The sequence below is a fragment of the Convolutriloba macropyga genome, chromosome 15 (assembly GCF_964194025.1).
Source record: "Convolutriloba macropyga chromosome 15, txConMacr16.3, whole genome shotgun sequence".
Classification (NCBI taxonomy): domain Eukaryota; kingdom Metazoa; phylum Xenacoelomorpha; order Acoela; family Convolutidae; genus Convolutriloba; species Convolutriloba macropyga.
In genome coordinates, this window is record NC_134482.1 from 44,389,578 (window position 1) to 44,413,084 (window position 23,507).

A 23,507-nucleotide genomic window follows, 5' to 3' on the forward strand; every position below is an offset into this window, starting at 1 on the left:
TGTGCTCTTTAAACCCTATTTTTTTCTGTCTTCAAAGCAATTTTTAAACAATGACGAGTTTTTACAATGACAACAATTTGGGTCGGAGTTCATTTGGATCTTTTTTGTTTGCGCCCCCCCCCCCCCCTACAGATAGGGGGATCTGTAATGGGAAAAGACACCTACTTTGTCCAGACACCAAATTTTTGCGTCTTGGAAGATAATGTTTTCTTGGATAATAAGTTTTGGATAGCGGAATTTGGCAGAATAACCTGATTTTTTTCCCTCCCCAGCCTACGCAATATTTAATATCTTTAAGGTGGGAGAGGTTTCGTGTCGCGGGTTACTGAGTTTACTTCGCAGTGCGTTTCAATGACGTTCATATCTGACTTCGCTTAAAGTCATGCTCAGACTTTTCAATTATTCTCAGAATTTACTCTTTGTGAGAGAAGTTATGACTTCTAACCTCCCACAATCTCCTTAATTGCGGCAATTTTGTGGTATAAAACCAATTTCGCTCTGTTTATATACCATCTCAAGAAGCGAAATAACATATACTTCTGGCTAAACCCTAATCATGTCAACAAAAACTGTTTTCCTTGTTTTTGAAGCTCTTCTTTTTGTCGATTTGGGAAGAACTTCTTTCAATCTAAGTGAGCGCGCAGCCATAATCAATGGCTACAGGTCACCAGACAGGCCTTTCTATGTGGCAATAAACGATATTGGAAATTGTGGTGGATCTATCATTTCAAAAACACATGTTGTCACAGCAGCACATTGTGTTGAAGGTTGGTAGAGACTTTCCAGATTTTCCTAATAGTCCTTGAGTTTGTATCCACCTCAGTATGGTATATTTAGTTATTGGGGGTATGTCTATTTTATTACAGTAATGAGTTTTCACACCCCCCACCCCTCCGCTATTCTGGCGATGTAATGTGACATCAAAGATCTGAATCTTTCGTTACGAGTCTTTTTTGTTTCCCCAAATTTGAGTCTTTCCCATTACAACCCCCCCCCCCACCCAGCTTATTGGTCAGATAACCTATAGCCCCCCAATCATGGTAAATATACCATAATGGGGGGGGGGGGGGGTAGCTATATTTTCATGGGGGGGGGCTATGATGGGAAAGACCCCCAAATTTCCCCACCCTGCTGTTTTGTGACACCCCCCCCCCATTCAAATGATGGGCAGTTTGAGTTTTTAGGCTACCAATTGCACGACCACCTGCAAGCTTTCTCTTTGTGCTCCCCCCCCCCCCCCATGCCCAGTTACATTAGACACGTGCTTTTACATAGTGAAAGGGGGTTCCAAATATGGTCACACAGAGCTGGGGGAAGGGGTCTGTCTTAAATGCATTAAGAAGGACAAGGGGGGAGGGTCAACGGACCTGGGAACCTTGTCGTTAGTTGTGCATCCGCTTTTTTTCATATGAAACTATTTCAGGGATGAGATCTGTGAACGTAATTTACGGTGACTTCACAGGAGGTCGTAAATACCAGACATCCGGACAGGTAACAATTCATGAACAATACATCCCTGGCACTTCAGACACCCCTGACATCGCAATCATTCGACTGTCCAAGTCCGTTCCTCAAAGCATGGTCATTCCTATGTGCAGTAAATCTTACAGCAGGAATTAATCAACACCTTTTTCCCCCGTGAACCAAATAACCTCATTGTAGCTCATAGGGTAGGGTTGGTAGGACTCGTCCTATTATAATTGCAACAAAAAGGGGGTATACAGCATAACTTAACAAAAAAAACGTAATTTTGGTGTGCAAAACTGTCAAATAATGGAAATGAGAAGCTTATCTATATTTCGGGGTGGGGGGGGGGGGGGCTCTAATGGTAGGACCCAGAATTGAGAACTTTTGTTGTTTAATATTACGTTTGTTTTGTATACTCATAATACAAAACGAGGTTAGTGACTACGAAATCACGGGGTAAAAAGGAAACCATTCCCAGGAAACCAATAGCAGTTTGTGGAATGGGAACCATAGTTCCAGGGGCCGCCAAAACGCCCGTCGCTCTGGTTGAAGTCCAGCTAAAAGAAACAGACTGTCAACCGTACGTGGGGTCATCTAGCACTAAACAGGGAGGCATTTGTTCCTTCTCCGGTTTTCCAGCCAGTAATGTCCACAAAATTTCCATTATTAATAACATACAGTGGTTATATTTGTGTAAAAACAACTTTCATGTTCGTGACTATAAACCTCTCCAGATGTCCGCCATTTCAAACTTGCTCGTGAGTAATTCAAGTTATAAATGCGCAAGTTATAAAGTGAAATGAGTTTTCACGAAAAATTTAAAAAATTCATTTTTGAATTTACGAATAAATTGTAAATATAAATCTATTCTGCCTCCCCCCCCCCCCCCCTGTTATGCCCACCAATGAAAACTTATGTTCCCAATATGCTATCTAGTAGTTACTATGTACCAGTTGGGTTAGAGGGGCTAATAAAAATTTTATGCCCAATAACCTGGGGGGTGAGGGGTTGCCATGGTTGAGGACACTGAATATGTTAAATAAGTCTGAATTGAGAGAGAATGAAACAGTTACAATCCCAATAAAGGTTTGTCTGGTTGGTTACAACAAAGACAGCTGCAATGGAGATTCGGGTGGACCCGCTTACCCACTCTCGGGCAAGAAAGCTTCCTGTCTCTACGGGATTGTCAGTTTTGGATCCGAACATTGCGAGGGCTGGGGTGTATACACAAGAATATCCTACTATAAAAACTGGATTAAAAGTCATATGTGAACAACCGAATTATACTTTTCGTAAACCAAAGACCGAAAAACATTTTGAAGCCTTTGTATTTGATTAGACCTGGACTAGGTTCGGGTTCCAATAATACCCAAGATCAGTAAGTTGATCAGACTCACCAAACCGAATTGAAATATTAAGAAGTGATTTGGGCTCTTAATCGTCGTAAATAGAGTAAAAATATGCGTGGATAATGAAATGTTGAATTGGAAATACGTAATTAATTACAGCCATCACTATCTAATATAGCGCATAGCTGTATGGGGTCTTTCCCATTATAGCCCCCCATGAAATTATAGCCCCCACCATGATTGGGGGCAACAGGTTACATGCCCACTAAGCTGGGGGGGGGGGGTTATAATGGTATGTATTACTAATGTGAGGGAATAAGCTATGCATTAGCTCTTAATGCTCGAACTCTATCGCTAAGCACTTAACAGCCGCGCTCAGCTAAGCTTGTTGTTTTTGGTGGTTTTTCCTCTGCTGCTGGGCTTGAATCGCCAGCCAGTGGATTGTATCCTTGAAGAGTTGGAAAGGTGCTTCTAGTACAAATTCACTACTTTTCATAGTGATGGTTTATACTTTCTGCCAGCTGGCATAAAGTGATTGGTTGATTCACTATGTCGACATAGACTAGAGAAATAGCACAGCAGGATTGAGTCAGATAGTGCTAAAAATGATCGAGTTTTGTATTGTATGTAGCACTGCTACATCTCACCCCAGTTTTAAGAAAAATGAAAAGTTTTTTTTTCAGTTTGTGAACATGACTTCTCTGGTGGATCTGAATTTCTTTCCCTTCTTGTATTGCTTCGTTGCATCCATTTATTGTGTTTTGTTGACCCATCTGCTACGGCATTAATTCACTCTTCAGGTACCAATGTGTGGGCAAAATCTGCCTCACGAAAAGCCATTATAGGCAAACAAATAAAAGCAACGCTCTTTGGCGTTTTCAAAAATAAGCGAATCTAACTGACAACTAAATTGAACATCGCAGTCCGAAATCAGAATAACAACAATTGGTAACAAAAAAAACAATGCGAGAAATTCACCCCTCCGAGGACAAAAAGAAAAAAATAGTGGTAACAGTTAACAAAAGAAAGAAAGTCTCACATTCTTAAGGAGTGAATTTTTTGCTGCTCGGTCGCACCAGATTTTAGAGTAAAAATATGCGTGGATAGTGAGATGTTGAATTGAAAATACGTACTTGGTTACAGTCATCACTATCTAAAATAGCGCATAATTGTATGTACAACTAATGTGAGGGAATAAGCTAAGCATTAGCTCTTAATGCTCGAGCTCTATCGCTAAGCAATTAACCGCCGCGCTCAGCTGAGGTTGTTGTTGTTGTTGGCGGCTACTCCTCTGCTGCTAGGCTTGAATCGCCAGACAGTGGATTGTGTCTTCGCAGAAATGGAAAAAGTGCTTCTAGTACAAATTCACTGATTTTTATAGTGATGGTTTATACTTTGTGCCAGCTGGCATAATGTGATTGGCGTATTCACTATGTCGACATAGACAAGAGAAATAGCACAGTAGGATTGCGCCAGATAGCACTAAAAATGATTGAGGTTTGTATTGTATGTAGCACTGCTACAGCAAATGGATGGTTTTCTGTGTTATTTTGTTTTGAGTTTTTTGACCATTCTCGATTTTTACAGGATATTTTCCGTTTGTGCCCTCCAGTACGTTATGCGCCCCCCCCCCAGTTATAGAGCACGTACCATAACATAATAAATCATCATGCAAAGATATGGCACGTGCGTCTGGGGAGTGCAAATAATACGCGCCCACTAAGCTGGGGGGGGGGGCACTAGCGGAAAAAATCCTTTACATACGTGCTGAAGAAACTTCTGTCTTGTGTATAATAATCTGGAAACCAATCGAAACTATATATGCAATTAGGATTTTTCCTAGATATTTGAGAAAAGTTTTTTATTTTTTTTTGTGAAATTGGTAGTATTTCGTTCTAAACTGCGCCAAAAACGATGGGTTAACCAAGTTGAGAGTTGTGTTAAACCTTTGGTGTCTGTTACCGTTTTTCAAAAAATATCGATTCTGGCCACAGCAATGGAAAGGAAATTTGTTCCTGCCAAAAAACAGATACTTCAGTTGTAAGGCTGCGCTTACTAAAACGTGGAATTCGCCTCTGGATTTCATCCATTCTTCAGTTTGGTTTTTGGTACTCTTGTTGTAAAATGTACTCAATCGATTGTAATTCAAGTGGGGGAAAAAGTTCTTTTTTTCTGTAGTTTTTAAAGTCAAGGAGACTGTTTTTTTAGAACACCGGCTTAGTTTACTGTGAAGCTATTTATTCGTTCACTACCTATTATGGCCACGTATATTTTTATCAACAAACTTTGAATGCTAACTTCGTATGGTTTGAACGTGCAAAAACACTTATAGCAAAAACGCTGGTTAAGACAGGCCAAATGAGGGCTCTTTATTTCCTTAATGTTTAAATATACAGTAATACTGGTCGCTAAGTAGACTTACCTATTTTCATTATTATAATTTTTTTTACCTATTTCCACTTTCTATTTTAGTGCCTTCCAGTCAGTTAGTTAGCTAACTGACTGGAAAGCACTATTAACGTTTATCTTCAGTGTTTTGCTGCCAGTCGGTTAGTTCAATAATAGTCAAATGAATCTACTTCGCGCTCTGATATAAATGGCAATCTCTATAGAACCCGCAAGGATGTAAACAGAGCCCACATTGGGTCTCTCTTACTAGTTTGATCACACAAGCCTCCTAATTGTGCAATTTAGGGATCACATTTTGTATTTTTAAGCCTCATCCCTTCCTGTACTTTGAAAGCCTAAACTGATAAAACTGATTCTGCCGGGGCTATAACGTGATAAACTGATAAACATGAAGAGGTTACTGGTGCTAGTTGGGATGGTGGAACGGAGAACTGAACAAACATCCTGTGGTTTTGGCGAGGGGTTAAAACTTATAGCGCCACCTTTATAATTATCAATAAAGTTTTAACCCGGTGCTAAAACCACAGGATTTTTGTTCAGTTCTCCGATCTAACATCCCAACTAGCACCCGTAACCTCTTCATGTTTATCAGTTTATCACGTTATAGCCCCGGCAGAATTATAGCTCCCAACTCTAAGCATATTTAGAAGTACTAACCCTCCGCAAATAAACATAAATATTATAACACATTATTTGCGGAGGGTTAGTACTTCTGTGTTTTGCATCAAGTCTGAAACAAAGCGTTTAACATTAAAAACTGCTGCGGCTTTAAATTGTCGAGTACTACAGTTTAAAAAAAATGAGAATACTAAACACCTGGCGCTTGTTCACGCCTATATAAGATGAGTAATCATATAGATTGCTTTAGATAATTTCTCTGCCTCAGAATGCATTGTTACGTTTGTTGGTATAGATGGAACTAATTTTTATGAATCAAACATGCGCAAGAACAGAAAACACCTTGGGTGACGAAAAAAGCTTTCATAAAAAAGAATTGTTGTTGCTTTTCGTTCAGCTTCAATTACTCAATGGTTTATTTGTACGGGTTTTTCCCATCATAGCCCCCATCAAAATATAGCCCCCCATTATGGTATATTTACCACGATTGGGGGGCGGGGCTATAGGTTATCTGATCACTAAGCTCGGGGGAGGGGGGGCTATAATGGGAAAGACCGATTTGTACTCGCTAGAGTTTCACGAGACTTTTGTAGTTTGCTCGGTTCAAAACGTTCACTTGATCAACTTCATTTCGTTGGCAAAAACACAATCGCATAATTATATATACTCAGCAATATCGCTGTTTTCCGCACACATGTATTAAGATCAGGAAAGTAAGCGAGTGCGAATATGTCCGACGCGCTCAAATTTTGTTATACAGGTCGTTAGATTCCGCATTTGGCATTGTGTTTGTATGTGCAATATAACGAAATGTACAATTTACTCTAATTCTTTGATCTCGTCGCTCAGTTTCCAACGTTTGATGTCGATGGCATCCCTTTTCTCATGCATCAAATCATTAAGTTTCGCCTTTTTTGCAGTTTCAAGTTTTTAAAAATTCCTGAGGGATTTTTATGAGTTAAATAATTGTTTTTTACCAAGGATTTGTTTGATCGTGCACTCGCAATTCAAGGGAATTGCATAAATCCGTGCGAATTACATGGACGCGATTCGGGGCGATTAGTCGCTAATTAGTTCGCCTTGCTAACGTCGCTAAATTAACGAGAGAGGAGCGGCAATTTGATCGGCGATATTCGCATTGTCAATGACTTCAGCAAATTTTGCTAAAACGCGAAAAACCAGCAAAATGTTGGTCTGCATAAGAAGGAAATTTACTTTAAGGATAGATATTTTCTCTAAGTATCTCAATTTAAATATAGCTAGCGTTGTTTAGTCCTTTCAATGATAAGCAAATTGTTTCCCAAAAAATAGTACGAGAATTTTGAAATGGGACAAAACAGAAGAAAATATGAAAATTGCAAACTTATTTTTCATAACCCTTTTAATCCAAGAAATAAGTATCATACTAACAAGTGTTTGAAAAAACCGCGATTTTTTATCGAAAATTAAATTTAATTTTTTAATTATTCAAATATCGAGAATTTTGGAAGAAGGTAGCAAAGTAAGTAGTTGGCAGTATCAATGGTTAATAAGTCAAATTTTGTATTCATTACTACGTTTTGTTTAGGAAATTAAAATATCGTTTTTCACAATGTTTTGTTTCGAAATTAGGGGTTTGATAAACTAAGATAATTTTTGAATGACAACTTTGATTCGATCGTAGTTGTTTATGTTTATTTTGACTGAAAAAGAGAACTTTCTTTGACTATGACTGTTGAGAGCCGCGGTTTTTGAAAACAAAAGAAAATAATTGTTCACTTCAAGGATTCTATGTGATGTTATTTTCATAATTTTTGATTTCCTTTATAATTTCCTTTGCAAGTTATCCAAATACTGTTATCAAAAGAAATATAGAATGAACCAGATATTACAAAATTCTAAAAATTATTAGCGTTGAGATTGAAAATTTTTTCAAAAAGCACATTTCGTTTCGCAGTTTTTGTCAAACTCAACAGATGAGAGTAATATCTTTGATATTTACTCATTCAATTAATCAGGGGCTTGGATGAAGCTTTACTTTTAGCTTTTAATTTGAGTATAAGTTAAGCTTCATTCAAGTCCTTCATTTGTGAGTCAAATAAAAATCTAGGTTGTTGTTCTTATTTGTTATGTTTGACAACAAACTCCAGAACAATATATATTTTTGACAACATTTTCAACCTCAACAGTAAATAATATAGGATTATTTTTTTAAATATATACTTCATTGTAAATCTCTTTTGACAAACTTTGATGATGGAAACTATAATTGCAACTGAATATTATTAAATTATCATCACCTAGAATCTTCAAAGAACACAATCATTGCGATTTGTTCTCCTAAAAACGGCAGCTTTCACCAGTCAAAGTCATCTAGTTATCTAGTGGATGGTATCCAGTTTCAAAAAATTAAATAATTCTGGTACTGATCTTCAACGGCTATTTTGTTGTTATTTTTTGTGCTGTATCTCGGATAAATTGCTTAGGAATGTTAACAAAAACCCTTCAAATTTTGGCGCAAGGGCAGAATCACTATCTAAACTCGTAACTCGACTCCAAATTACGCAATGTTTCTGCGAAACGGTCTTACAAAGCACACACCCCTTCACACGCATTAGGTTCCGAGAAAGATTTTCACATGATGCCGACGAGAATATTCACTTTTCAGATTGTAATAGCAACCTTAAAAACCCCGGAACCTAACTACCGCGATCAAATCTTGGTAAGCAATCTGAATCTCAAATTTTTTTGATGCAAATATCTAGGGTGCGTCAGTAAATTCCGATATACTTTTCGGCATGGGAATATCACTAAAATTAATGAAACTTGAAATCGTCGGGTACCACACCTTTTCAAAGTATTAATACAATTGAAAAAATTTGAGTTGCATTTGGGGCGTTGCCTTTTTATGATCTGTTCACAAATTTTTGGGATTTTTGAAGTCATAATAAAGAAGTGACTTTGATCACGCCGAAAAAGAAAATGGAGCGCAAAAAAACGAGTGGTTTCGTGGCGCGAATTTGAACGGCGTTTGAACGAAAATTCGCTTTCTCGATTATAATTGTTTGCTCACTGTAGGACGCAGGCTGTCGACATTAACTGATACTGAGAGTAAGTTAGATGAGTTAAGTGAGGTCACTTAGGTGCAGTTAGCTATTTGAGTTCAGTTTTCTGTATTAAAGGCGTATTGTTCAAAAGAAACCACTGCGAGGAGTTAAGTGATATATCTTAAACAAAAAATTACTAAATAAAAGTAAATTGAGCTGCCAAGATATTTCAATTTTTCGCAAAATTGCATTTGTGCACCAAGCCAAAGTCCAAATGAGTGATTTATTTTAGAAATATACTAAAGAACTTTGACCACCTGAAAAAAATACAGGCAAAATTAAGGGTTTTTTGAGTTGCTTAATGCAGTGAAAATGAAGGTATTACCAGGTAAGAGATATTAGCACTTGATGCCGAAATACTATTTTCTTAAAAAAAACCCAGTCGAATTGACATGAAAATTTGTCGACAGATTAATTTTAATGCGGATAAACTGCATTTGAAGTCGGATTTGAGCTCGGACCAAACCCCGCGCGACTACCGCACACCGATCCTGCGGTAAGTAAAGTTTCAAATGCCGTTGGAGTATTGGTGGTAGGGCTTATGATTTTTGTAGGGCTACTTTTAATTTTTTTACTGTTACTTTTTGAGGGCCTTGTCTATAACAAAGGTATTAGGCATATAAATGTTTTTCTGTATATACTTTATAGGCACAGAACTAAATAAACGTCTCTCGTCTCTTGGATTTAACTCATTTGTTTTTATAGTTCTCCGTTAGAATTTCAAATTGACAATAAAGCTTGCTCTTTATTGTACACTATTCTGTAGACATCAATTTGCGCTGCACCTTCTTCGTCTTTTTTACTATAACTAATTGATTTTATTTTTTCTCTTCCACTTTTTTTCAATCTCGACCGTCTTTTCTCTACTTTTCTTTAATTTTGTCAACGAATCCTGCCTCTCATTTCAAAAGTCCTAAAAAATTTAATTTATAAGATTATGAAAATTTGAATTCAGAGAAAAGTTATTCTACTTCCTGATACTTTAATTCTTTAATATTTCAAATTCAGAAATTTAGTTGCTCTCAATGCGTTTGTAGTTAAATGCTCACTAATGTTTACCACTTATTCAAGAAAAAATTAGCATAAAGCTAAATGCTAGGTTGCACAGGGGGTAGATACAGAAACCCGAATTATTTACAAAAAATGTGAATCGAAATTCATAAATCAAATGAGGAAGTCAAGTTTGTGCTTGAACGCGTTAGAAGACAAAAGCGCCGGATTACTCGTTTGCATATCCAAGGTTGTCTTGACTGCATGGTACCTAGCGTGGAGTGACGAAACTGTCTTCACGATCGAAAAATTATTATGTCTGTAGCAACCCGGACTGGTGGTAGCAGATCACCAGAGAAGATGAAATAAATCTTATAGTGTGCAGCTAAGTCCACAGGCTTAGGCCTCGAACAAAATTGGTTGTAAGACATAAGTTCGACTTTCATTGCATCTCAATTTTACCTCGAGCTAAATTTCTAAAAAATAATCTCTCTGTAATTTAAGTTTTCTCAAAAGTTCCGCTAAAACCTTTTTTCGACTCGAAATAACTTATTACAAAATTGAGAGGCGCTTTTGTGAAATCTTGGGGTGAGGAAAATCCTTTTCATGAGTCTGCACTTCTGCCTCGAAAAGTTTACGTGCATTATATTTGCTCACTGTATGTTAGATAGTCAGCATGCATACTCGTGCATCTCATTCAATTCAGAAGAATAACAAATCCATCTAAATTCTTTAACTTCCTTAGAAAAGATAAAATTAATTAACGCCATTTTGTCACCATGGCTAGCAAATCTTAAAATTCCCGAACATTCTTTAGGCAGGTTTAGGTTTTAAACTGAGTACAAAATTGAACTGCAGTGGTGCAATAATGAGTCGTCTCCCCCAAATGTTGCTTATGTATGTAACAAAGCCGAAAAAAAAATGTTTTATTTTCTCAAATTGCAACAAAATGAGGTGGCGAACTTCTTAACATCAACACCTCTAGACCTGCTAATTGGGTTCGATATTTGAGGAATTCAAACCAAGTGGTCGCTGTCATTTTGCCCGGTTCGAAGAGCTTAGACATGTTTCAAACAATGTTGCGCGTTTGGTCGTTCTCAGTGCATCCATCGGTTCAGTCGTTTGGCCGCCCGTTAGGTTTGTTCCAGTATTTCCAACTTCATCTGACAATTCGGAGGATGTTACCTCTCGTAAGGAATGAATCTTTCTCCTCTAAGTTTTCTGTTTTAAACCAAAATAAAAACTTGCTTTTACCTGACTTCTCAAGACTATTTTTTTGCAATAATTTGGCGGCTTTTCAAGGTTGTGAAAAAATTGGCCGTCTGGGTTCGAGGTGCTTAAAATTGTAGCGAAACAGCGTTAATTATTAAATTTTCTGCTAGTGCGTCTTTTCGACACCATTAGCAATGTGACCTATTACGGGGGATGCAAAACGTAGTCGAGAGAGGAGGATGAGTGATCCTGCTTTTTTAAAACACACGCCAAATAAGTTTTGACAGTTGGGTTTAACTTTATAATTTTGTCCTCTCTCTTTTCGATCCTGTTGTACTATAATCTCTAATATTTCTGTCTTCAAAACAATTTGAAACCTTGACGTCTCTTTACATTGGCAACACTTTGGATTGGAGTTTATTTGGATCTTTAGGTCTTTTACTTTTGTGCCCATCCCCGCTTAGTTGGCGCATATTATTTGCACCCCGCAGACGCACGTCCTATATTTTTACACAACAATTTACTATGCAATGGCATGTGCTCTGTAAATGGGGGTGCATAACGTACTGGGGGTGCACAAACGGAAAAAATCCGGATCCGCCCAGTACGTTATACCCACCCCCCCCCCCCCAGTACGTTATGCAACCCCAGCTATGGAGCACGTGCCATTACGTGCTAAATCATTATGTAAAACTGGGGCAGTTGCGTCGGGGGGGGGGGGGTTGCAAATAATATGCTTCCACTAAGCTCGTGGTGGTGGGGGGGGGGGGGGGGTCTGGGTACAACCGGAAAAAAATCCGTTTAATTAGTTGAAAGTACTTCACGAGTGAGTGATTTGAGCAGATATAAAGCTTTAGCATTGAAGGTGATGTGATCATAAATTTTTCAAAAATCAAATCTTGCAAAGACCAAAAATCAAAAATTGCAATTAGTCGTCATTGGGGAACCATTACAACTTTCGGTTCTTTCCCTGTACCCCTCCCCCAAGCTTAGTGGTCAGATAACCTATGACCTCCCCACCCAATCATGGTATTTATGACATAAGGGGGCTATAATTTCATGGGGGGCTATTATGCAAAAGACCCAACTTTCAATTTTGCGTCTTGAAAGGCAATGTTTTCTTGGATAATAAGCTTTTGCTAGTGGATTTCGGCAGAAGTACCAGAGAACCCCCCTGCCATCTGTTATTATTATACACCACACACAGGCCATAAATTTACGTAATGAATAGCGCGTGCTCTGAAACTGGTGTGTGTCTCTGTGTGTGTGTGGGGGGGGATTGGTGGGAGCGTCGGTGAGGGGGGTTTGTGTCGTGGTTTACTGAATTTACTTCGCTGTGCGTTTCAATGACTTTCGTATCTCATTTCCTGATTTCTCTTAAAAGTCGTGTTCAGGTCAATTATTCTCCTAATTTACTCTTTGTGAGAGAATTTATGACTTCTATCTTTCATAATATTTGATTAATTGCGGCAATTTTGTTGTTTAATAGCCATTGCGTGCTGTCTATTTTCCATCTGAAGAAGCGAATTAACATATACTTCTGGCTAAACTCTAATCATGTCAACAGAATCTCTGATAATTGTTTCATCTTAAAATTCCCAAATATTCTTTAGGCAGGTTTAGGTCTTAATCTGAGAACAAAATTGAACTGCAGTAGTGCAATGCTGAGTAGTCTCTCCCCAAATGCTGCTTCTGTAGGTAGCAAAGCAGAAAAAAATTGTATATTTTGCTCGAATTGAAACACAATGAGGTGGCGAACTTCTTACCATCAACACCTCTAGACCTGCTAATTGGTTTCGACTTTTGAGGAAATCAAACCAAGTGGTTGCTGTCCCTTTGCCCGGGTCGAAGAGCTTAGATCTATTTCAAACAATGTTGCGCGTTTGGTTGTTCTCAGCACATCCATCGGTTCAGTCGTTTGGCCGACTGAGGGGGGCACAAACGGGGGGGGGGGGGCACAAACATAACGCACTGGGGGGGGCACAAACGGAAAAAATCCGGATCCGCCCAGTACGTTATGCCCCCCAGGATGTTATGCAACCCTAGTTATAGAGCACGTGCCATTACGTGCTAAATCATTATGTAAAAATGCGGCAGTTGCGTCGGCAGGGGGGTTGCAAATAATATGCATCCACTAAGCTCGTGGTGGGGGGGGGGTCGGGGCACAATCGGAAAAAAATCCGTTTACTTAGTTGAAAGTACTTCACGAGTGAATGATTTGAGCAGATATAATGCTTTAGCATTGAAGGTGATGTGATCATAAATTTTTAAAAAAATCAAATCTTGCAAAGATCAAAAATCAAAAATTGCAATTAGTCGTCATTTGTGAACCATTACAACTTTCCGTTCTTTCCCTAGCCCCCTCCCCCAAGCTAAGTGGTCAGATAACCTATGACCTCCCCACCCAATCATGGCATTTATGACATAAGGGGGCTATAATTTCACGGGGGTTATAATGCAAAAGGCCCAACTTTCAGTTTTGCGTTATGAAAGGTAATGTTTTCTTGGATAATAAGCTTTTGTTAGCGGAATTCGGCAGAAGTACCAGAGATCCCCCCTCCCAGGTCGAGGTGGCCAGACCGAAGTGACCCCTGACCAGACGAGTTTCGAGCGGACACATGTTCCCGTTGCGCTCGAATTACATGGTCTGGAAAAGGCTTCGAGCGCACTTTTGTCTGGACAAGGGTCTGGAACTTGCCAGATCAGAGGCCACTTTGTTCTGGGACGGTCTGATCAGAGGTCACTATGGTCTGGGACGGTCTGATCAGAGGCAATTTCAACTGCACACAAGTCTGATCAGAGGCCGATTCGAGCGCACACTAGTCTGACCAGAGACCAGTTCGAGCGACATTTTTTTCAAGTTTTTTTTTTGTTTTCTAACTGCCTTTTGTTGTCTCGGGTAAGCGACAACAATAAAACAGCATTCTGATCGGAACTTCATCTGAAAATTTGATGGGTTTGATCAGAACCAAGGGATCTAGCTGATAACAACTGCCGGTCCCCTCAAGAAAAGATTTTGAATCAAAGTAGATCAAGACGTTTTTATGCAGAGCTCTCTAAGTTCATTTTTTCAGATAAAAGCATAAAAAAATGGCATACTCAGTAATTTTTTTTATCATTTTGTTCAATTTACTTTCATTAACAATAGTTTCAGGATTGGTTTTTTGTTAGCTGAATATAAGATTGATAAAATGATAGATGAATTGAATATATTATAACGATATTGAGAGATTTGTTCATGTTTAAAATCATTCTCTGACCAGACTATTTCCGACGCACTTTAGTCTGGACAATGGTCTGGAGCTCGTCTGGACAATGGACTGGAACTTGTGTGATCAGGGGTCACTTCGGTCTGGAACTCGCCTGATCAGAGGCGGCTTCGAACGCACTTCGAGCGCTTAATGATCTTCGAGCGCATTCTCGTCTGATCAGAGGTCACTTCGGTCTGGGACGGTCTGATCAAAGGTCCCACTTGTCTGGGACGGTCTGATCAGAGGCGATTTCGAGCGCGACCTCAACCTGGGCTGCCATCTGTTAATATTATACACCACACACAGGTCATAAATTTACGTAATGAATAGCGCGTGCTCTGAAACTGGTGTGTGTGTCTCTGTGTGCGTGTGTGTCTGTGTGTGTGTGTGTGTGTGTGTGGGGGGGGGGGGAATTGGCGGGAGCGTCGGTGAGGGGGGTTTGTGTCGTGGTTTACTGAATTTACTTCGCTGTGCGTTTCAATGACTTTCATATCTCATTTCCTGATTTCTCTTAAAAGTCGTGTTCAGGTCAATTATTCTCTGAATTTACTCTTTATGAGAGAATTTATAACTTCTATCTTTCATATTATTTGATTAATGGCGGCAATTTTGTGGTATAATAACCATTGCGTGCTGTCTAATTACCATATGAAGAAGCGAATTAACATATACTTCAGGCTAAACTCTAATCATGTTAACAGAAACTGTTTTCCTTGTTTTTGAAGCTCTTCTTTTTGTCGATTTGGGAAGAACTTCTTTCAATCTAAGTGAGCGCGCAGCCATAATCAATGGCTACAGGTCACCAGACAGGCCTTTCTATGTGGCAATAAACGATATTGGAAATTGTGGTGGATCTATCATTTCAAAAACACATGTAGTCACAGCAGCACATTGTGTTGAAGGTTGGTAGAGACTTTCCAGATTTTCCCAATAGTCCTTGAGTTTGTATCCACCTCAGTATGGTATATTTAGTTATTGGGAGTCTGTCTACTTTATTACAGTAATGAGTTTTCACACCCCCACCCCCCGCTATTCTGGCGATGCAATGTGACATCAAAGATCTGAATCTTTCCTTACGGTCTTTTTTGTGTTTCCCCAAATTTGAGTCTTTCCCATTACACCCCCCCCCCACCCAGCTTATTGGTAAGATAACAAATAGCCCCCCAATCAGGGTAAATATACCATAATGGGGGGGGGGGTGGCTATATTTTCATGGGGGGGGCTATGATGGGAAAGACCCCCAAACTTCCCCTCCCTGCTGTTTTGTGACACCCCCCCCCCACATTCAGATGATGGGCAGTTTGAGTTTTTAGGCTACCAATTGCACGACCACCTGCAAGCTTTCTCTTTGTGCCCCCCCCCCTGAAGTCATGTCTCCCGCCATGCCCAGTTACATTACAGACACGTGCTTTTACCTAGTTAAAGGGGGTTCCAAATATGGTCACACAGAGCTGGGGTAAGGGGTTTTGTCTTAAATGCATTAAGAAGGATGAGGAGGAGGGTCAACGGACCTGAGAACCTTGTCGTTAGTTGTGCATCCGCTTTTATTCATATGAAACTATTTCAGGGATGAGATCTGTGAACGTAATTTACGGGGACTTCACAGAAGGAGGTCGTAAATACCAGACATCCGGACAGGTAAAAATTCATGAACAATACACCCCTGCCACTTCAGACACCCCTGACATCGCAATCATTCGACTGTCCAAGTCCGTTCCTCAAAGCATGGTCATTCCTATGTGCAGTAAATCTTACAGCAGGAATTAATCAACATCTTTTTCCCCCGTGAACAAAATAACCTCATTGTAGAGATAGAGTAGGGTTGTTAGAAGTAGGGTTCCTTGTTTTTGAAGCTCTTCTTTTTGTCGATTTGGGAAGAACTTCTTTCAATCTAAATGAGCGCGCAGCCATAATCAATGGCTACAGGTCACCAGACAGGCCTTTCTATGTGGCAATAAACGATATTGGTAATTGTGGTGGATCTATCATTTCAAAAATACATGTAGTCACAGCAGCACATTGTGTTGAAGGTTGGTAGAGACTTCTGAGTCTTTATTCCCACATTGCATCCCACTTCATTATGGTATAGTTAGTTATGGGAGGGGTCTTCTGTGCCCATAAAGGGGTCTTTCCCATTATAGCCCCCTCCCCCCTCCCCCCGCGCTTAGTGGTCAGATAACCCATAGCCCCCCAATCATGGTAAATATACCGTAACGGGGGGGGGGCTATATTTTCATGGGGAGTTATAGTGGGAAAGACCCCCATTAAGCTGGGTTTAAGCTGAATTATTACAGTAATTAGGGAGAGGGAAAGCGGATCTTTTCCGTTTGTGCCCCCCCCCCCAGCTTAGTGGGCGCATATTATTTGCACCCCCCAGACGCACGTTCATTATTTTTACATAGTGATTTACTATGTAATGGCACGTGCTCTGTAACTGGGGGGGGGGCATAACGTACTGGGGGGGGGGGGCACAAACGGAAAAGATCCGGGAAAGCTTTATTAATCCCCTAAAACATAATGCGCCTCTCGAGTCACAATAAAAATCACCCTTATTGCTCAACTTAGTCGATCTATTGTTTCTGACGTCCCCCCGTGCTGTTTTATGACCCCCCCCCCCATTCAAATGATGTACAGTGCGTTTTTAGGCCACGCATTGCACGACCACCTACAAGGATCTTCTCCTTCTGTGCACTTTACGTCAGGTCACTCACCAACCCACCCCACGCCCCCCCCCATTAATTGCAGACACTTGCTTTTTTAAGGAAAAATGGTACCAATAATGGACACTGCGGGAGGAGATTTGTCTTAAACGCATTAAGGAGGACGAGGAGGGGGGGGGGGGGGGTTGTCGAAGAGACCTGGGGACCTCGTCGTTAGTTATGCATCCGCTTTTATTCATATGAAACTATTTCAGGGATGAGCTCTGTGTACGTAATCTACGGTGACTTCACAGAAGGAGGTCGTAAATACGACATATCCGGACAGGTAACAATTCATGAACAATACACCCCTGGGTCATACGACACAGACATCGCAATCATCCGACTGTCTAAATCCTGTCTAAATACAACAGGAATTAATCAACATCTTTTTCCCCCGTGAACAAAAAAAATAACCTCATTGTAGAGATAGAGTAGGGTTGTTAGCACTCAACCTATTATAATTGCAACAAAAAGGGGTCTTATAGCCATTAAAACTCCACCCCCACTCCCCCAACCCTACAACGTCTGCCCAGGAGCGAGCTCTGTTGGAACTGAGCTCGCTAAACTTGCGAAGGCGGGAAAATAGAAACAAAACTCTTTCTGTTGTCCAAGTCATTTAATAGTTATAGTTCTAGTTCTAGTTACAGTTTGTCACGTGATAGAAAAAAGAAAAAGGGGGAAATAACAAAAGCAACACACAGAAATCAACGTAGCAGCCGCAGAAAACGGCTGAAAGTATAACTCAGCAAAATATTGCAAAACAAAATGAGCAGTAAATAACGTGTTACTGTGTCTTGAACTAGAAATATTCCTGAGCAGTAAATTGTTACTGTGTCTTGTATTCAAAATTTTTTTCTTGCGCAGTAAATTCTGTTAATGTGTCCTGTATCAACGAAATATTGGAGCTGAAATTCAACTGTTACATACCCAACTTCTGGTATTCTCACCTTGTGAGTACAAACAGCAAAAGCCAACTTAAGTTTAAATTTAAATATTTTTGCACAAACACGTCTTAGACATATATCTTTGTCTTCGATTTGCTTTTTCTATCGGATTGAAATGGTATACATAAAGAGATCCCGTATTGTGTGATCTGTAGCAATCCAGTTCAAATTGATAGTTGAAAAACTAAGATTAGCCAATAGTTACAAACTGAATTTGTAATGCAACGGTGAGAACATAGCGGATATAAAATTACTAAAGCAAACTGCAAAAACAAAATATCCAGACAGATTTTGAACCGCTAAAACGAACTGGGCGGTGTAAAGTTTTCCCTGTCAATTGATTGTGGAAGAGAAGCCGTTACATTGGGTCCGCCAACCCGGACACTTGAACAAACTGCTGTCCAAACTGCTGTCGAATTGACGAAGTCATCGACGAACGAGAACAAAACCCAACGAGCAAATCAACAACGCAAAGCCAATTAGGCAAAGCAAATAGGAACGTTGAAAAGCAAAACTTAATTAAAGCAAAACAAAGGAGCTGTAGAGATTCAAGCTGCAGTCCCAAAGTACACAAGAAGTGACTCCGTCACAGAGTCAAAGCGTTTTGGATAGACAGATCACAAACTTGCAAAACAACTGGTTAGGGAAACAGCAAGATGGTTTTGAGCTCATTAAGAATTGAGATCGACCAAGCAAGCTTAAGACTCTTTATCAGCAGATACTGCAATTGGACGACCGGGTTCAAAAACTCATGAATAGGAAAGCTGAGACTCTCCGAGACCCAGATATTTCTTTAAAACGCAAAGTCGAGACAGAAAAATACTTTCTATATTTGAACGCAGACTCGTTACCGTATATCCACGGACAGACTAACATGTCAAGCCAGCAAAACCAATCAACTCTTCATGCCATTGAAGAGCAACCACCTGCGAATAATTTGCTTCAGATAGAACAAAACGTTGGATTTCCAGAGTTTAACCAAAACCATGTTAACACAAGCTATGCAACGACGAATACGGTTACGCGAATCGTGCAGACAATAAACCGGGATACAGAAAACGTTTCGGAAACATCTTCAGTGAAACGTCGGATTGAAGAACGAATGAAGGAATTTGAAATTGAATTCGAAACAAAGTTGCAAATCGAACGAGCACAATTTGATCGAAAGAGGTTGGAGCTAGAAATGCAAATGAAAGAACTAGAGATGCAAATGAAAGAACTAGAGAAAGAACTACGTTCTCAATCGACTAAGGCGCGCGACAAGTCACCTTTCAATTGGACCTCAAAAAGGAGAGATGTCTCGGAGTGGGCGAATTTGACGAACGAAACGCGAACACCAATTCGACCAAGAGCTCGCTTCGACGTCAGCCCTGAACGAAATAAGCATAGGCATTACCCATGGTCCCATGGCACCCAAACTCTCGCAAACGCTCAGCAAGTGTTGAAGAGCGGGATATATCGCCGATAGCTGGAAGGCACTACAACACTGGACATTCAAGCAGTAGTTTACCAAAATTAAGATTGAACAATTTTGACGGAGAACCGCTGGAGCGGCTTGAGTGGTCTAGCATGTTTATAGAAACAGTAGATAAACGCATGATTCCCGACTCAGAGAAAATGAGCCATTTGAAGACTCTGCTAACAGGCAAAGCAAAATCCGCAATCTTGGGAACGGGCTATTCTGGACAGTTTTATAGTGCTGCCTCAAACATTTTAGAAAAAAATTTTGGAAGACCGCATGTAATTATAGATGCGCAGCTCGAGAGCCTACGAAAAGCTAATCAAGTGAAACCTCATGATTCAACCATCCTGAGTAATTTTTCTGTTATTGTATCTAACTTCGTGAACGTGCTCAAAGAGTACAAACATATTGGTGATTTGCAATCAATTTGGACATTGTACATGGCCGTTGATAAGCTACCACAGGTTCTTAAAGAAAAATGGTGGTTTTACGTCGATGACAAAGACGAGGACTGGCTTGATCTAATCATGTTTGAAAAATTGCTATCACGAATGGCATTCGTGCACTAAGGTTTTTTAGCGTTTAAAGGGGAACGCAAAGAAGACCGACGCAACACAAATAGAGAGAAACGATTCTCGAAGACATCGAACTTCAGTGCAAGTTCAAACCTGCAAGAAACCAAGCAAAGGCAAAGCGATCACTGTCCCTTAGCCGGTGGCACTCATAAAATTTGGAACTGTCTGTCATTCAAAAACATGAGTGTGAATGATCGATACGTGGCAGTGAGGAAAGAGCGCTTATGTTATGGATGTCTGGGAAAAGACATGCAATCAAAGATTGCAAAGTCAAAGCGTGCGGTATAAACAGATGTACCAAAAGGCACAATCGATTGATACACTCAGAAAACCAAATGGATGAAGGCAATCACGCCGTAAACGTAAGCGCAGCAACCATAAATCAAAGTAACAAAGTTACCAGCTTTCTTTAGATAGTTCCTGTATCAATACAGAGCGGTCGCAACCAACTTAATACTTATGCTTTCCTTGATAGTGGATCAACGGTATCTTTCATCGATCAAAGCGTTCAGGAGAAGTTGCAAGCTGCAGGCAGCGATGTAACGCTCAACATAGCTGGCATACATGGAGCAAGAGATCTGAAGACAAAAAAGGTTCCTCTAAAAATAAAGGGACTGCATTCAAAGGTGCATTCGCTTGAGGCGTTTGTACACCCGTCGGTTTCATTGGGAGACACAAACTATGACTACAGCAAATTGAAACAAATGTTCCATCATCTGAGTGTACTTCCCAACAGATGCTTTAATTTGATGGATGTTGGCATCATTTTAAGTCAAGATGCGTTTAACCTCCGAAGAACATTAGACTACAAGATTGGAACACAAAGTGAACCGTTCGCTGTCCTAACAGATTTAGGATGGGTGGTTAGTGGACCCATGAAAAGTAACAGGAAACAAAATTTTCGTCATTTTGCCAGCACAGAAGAGGTGAAAATGGCAGAAAATATTCATTCATGGTGGGACATAGAAACCTATGCTTCCAAAATAAACGTCGTCAGTCAGTCCACGAAGGATCTGCAAGCACAAAAGATGCTTGAGAGTGGTACAAAGTTTACAGGCGAGCGGTATGAAGTGGGAATGCTGTGGAGTGAACCAGAGCCGAACCTGACAAACAACTACGGCTCATCCCCGGGTCAGCTTCACTCATTGGAGCGAAGGTTCCAAAGGGACCCATATCTTAAAAGTTTGTATCAGCAGTCAATAGATGCAGACTTTGAGAAGGGATTCGTGAAAATATTGAACGAATCAGAAATCAAGGGCACTTTTTGGGAAAGAATGGTATTTGCCACACCGTTCAGTCCTAACTCCGAACAAACCCGGTAAAGTCCGCAGTGCTTGCAACGCTGCATCGAAGTATGAAGAGGTATGCCTGAACGATAAGCTACTAGCCGGACCCGATTTACTACATGGGTTAGTTGGAACAATTTTCAGATTTCGCGAAGGACCAATAGCCCTGACAGCTGATATCGAATCATTGTTTCTGCAAGTGCACGTTCCTGAACAAAACAGCAGTGCCCTGAGATTTTTATGGAGACCAAAAGTTAATGAGCCGGTGCAAATAAACAAATACAAGCGCCACGTTTTTGGAGCAAAGAGTTCACCAACGTGCGTGATCTACGCTCTCAAACGAGTCGGCATGGATAATGAGGATGAATTCCCTATTTCGGCAAAAGCAATCCTCAACAACTTCTACATGGACGATTTAATCAAATCGGTAGAAACAGCCAAAGAAGGTATCGAGGTGTTCAATAAGCTACAACTACTTCTCTCGAAACATGGATTTGGGTTGAAGAAAATGATTTGCAACAATGATGTAGTGAACGCATTGATACCTGAAGGCTTAAAATCAATCAGCAGTACCAAGCAAGTTGATGTTGAACCAAATGCACAGGGATCATTTGTACTTGGACTGCAATGGAATGTTACTGACGACAGTCTTCAAGTCTGCAGAGGTACCAAGAAGTCGAGGCTCCTATAACCCAAAGGGAGATCTTGTCTCTGGGATCTTCAGTGTTTGATCCAATTGGATTATTTGCTGCATTAAGTGTTCGCATGATAGGACTGCTGAAGAACATTTGGACGAAGAATGGGCAACATTTGGACAACAAAGTCGAGCCCGGCGAAGAAGCAGAATTCCTGAAATGGAAGGAAAATCTTCCTATTGTAGACAAAACAAGCATTGACAGAAGATACTTCAAAACATTGGAGAACAATATTGAACTTCCATGTGTTTGCTGAGGCATCTGAGGACATGATGTGTGCAGTGGCCTATCTGCGTTCGCAACCAAAGAAATATTCATCCGGCTTAGCATTTTTAATTGGAAAATGCAGAGTCGCGCCAATGAGACATCTTTCAATACCACGCTTGGAATTGCAAGCAGCGGTGATGGGAGTGAGATTGAAAGAACAAATTGTCAAAGAACACGAGATGAAGATACACAGTTACAGTTTCTGGTCGGACTCAACTACTGTACTGCAATGGATACACAGCTCTCACCGCAAACTGCAATTGTTTGTGGCCAACAGTGTGGCTGAGATACTGGATACAACTGATATTTGATAGTGGAAACATGTGAGCGGAATTAACAACCCAGCAGACATTGGCACCAGAGCCATTAATGTTGATGAACTCAAGAGAACCGAGTGGCTTACTGGGCCGGCCTGGTTGAAGCAAGCAAAAACCGAGTGGCTTGAGCAAGTCAACCTGGTCTTTGCTGCAGATGAAGAGAAAATACCCACGTCAATCTTCATAACGCAGGCCGAAGAGAAGAACCCAATTGTTCAGTAGGGACAATTCAGCAATATCAATAGACTTGTAAATACAATGGCATACGTACAGCGAGCATTGAGGAAAAAAAACCAGCAACAAAAATGATTGGCATTGAAGAGAATGATGATGCCAAGGCAACTTTCTTCAGATTATTACAGCAAGAACAATTTGCTGAAGAGATGAAATCTCTAAAAGCTGAAAAAGAAATCCCAAAAGGTCGCAAAATTTTACAGTTTTCACCTTTCATTGACCAAAGGGGATTTATTCACGCCAAAGGCAGAATAGGCAAAAGTTAATTGGACTTCAACGCAAAGCATCAAATATTGTTACATTGGAAACACCATGTTGTGGAATTATTCTAGCGATACGAGCACAAGAACAATTCCCATGAAGGGACTGAGCATGTCAAAAACATTGTTCGGCAACGATTTTGGATCATTGGCGTAAGGAATGCCTTGCGTTCAATAAAGAACAAATGCATCACCTGCCGAAGAGGCAGAGCACAAACAATGACTCCAGTGATGGCTGAGCTACCGACAGAAAAGCTTGATGCTTCAACCGCTTTCGCAAATGTTACTACTTTTGCCCATTTACAGTTAAAATTGGGCGCAGAAAAGAAAAACGTTGGTGCTGTTGGTTCACTTGTCTAACAGTACGAGCAGTACATTTAGAG

The 23,507-nt window shown here is 40.3% G+C and overlaps 2 protein-coding genes across 3 annotated transcripts; both read left to right on the top strand.

The window, feature by feature from the left end:
- Nucleotides 1-476: 476 nt before the first annotated feature.
- On the top strand, nt 477-2,797 carry LOC142354056 (chymotrypsin-like). Of its 2 annotated transcripts, XM_075406326.1 has the most exons (4): nt 481-767; nt 1,424-1,610; nt 1,943-2,073; nt 2,552-2,797. In XM_075406326.1, exons 1-4 carry the CDS (start codon nt 557-559, stop codon nt 2,737-2,739), a joined length of 717 nt encoding a protein of 238 aa, XP_075262441.1. In that variant the 5' UTR covers nt 481-556; the 3' UTR covers nt 2,740-2,797. The 2 variants fall into 2 exon arrangements, with proteins under 2 accessions (XP_075262440.1, XP_075262441.1); XM_075406325.1 differs by lacking the exon at nt 2,552-2,797 and having other exon boundaries at nt 477-767; nt 1,943-2,343.
- Nucleotides 2,798-9,241: 6,444 nt separating this feature from the next.
- On the top strand, nt 9,242-16,149 carry LOC142354217 (coagulation factor X-like). The gene is made up of 3 exons (XM_075406469.1): nt 9,242-9,257; nt 15,108-15,284; nt 15,950-16,149. Exons 1-3 carry the CDS (start codon nt 9,242-9,244, stop codon nt 16,147-16,149), a joined length of 393 nt encoding a protein of 130 aa, XP_075262584.1.
- Nucleotides 16,150-23,507: the final 7,358 nt, after the last annotated feature.

What these genes read in the sequence shown, in the direction of transcription:
- LOC142354056 (XM_075406325.1), top strand. Translation starts at nt 557, where the DNA reads ATGTCAACAAAAACTGTTTTCCTTGTTTTTGAAGCTCTTCTTTTTGTC. An exon ending in AGCAGCACATTGTGTTGAAG is followed by an intron (nt 768 to 1,423) that starts GTTGGTAGAGAC and finishes AAACTATTTCAG; the next exon opens with GGATGAGATCTGTGAACGTA. An exon ending in ATGTGCAGTAAATCTTACAG is followed by an intron (nt 1,611 to 1,942) that starts CAGGAATTAATC and finishes GGAAACCATTCC; the next exon opens with CAGGAAACCAATAGCAGTTT.
- LOC142354217 (XM_075406469.1), top strand. An exon ending in AGCAGCACATTGTGTTGAAG is followed by an intron (nt 15,285 to 15,949) that starts GTTGGTAGAGAC and finishes AAACTATTTCAG; the next exon opens with GGATGAGATCTGTGAACGTA.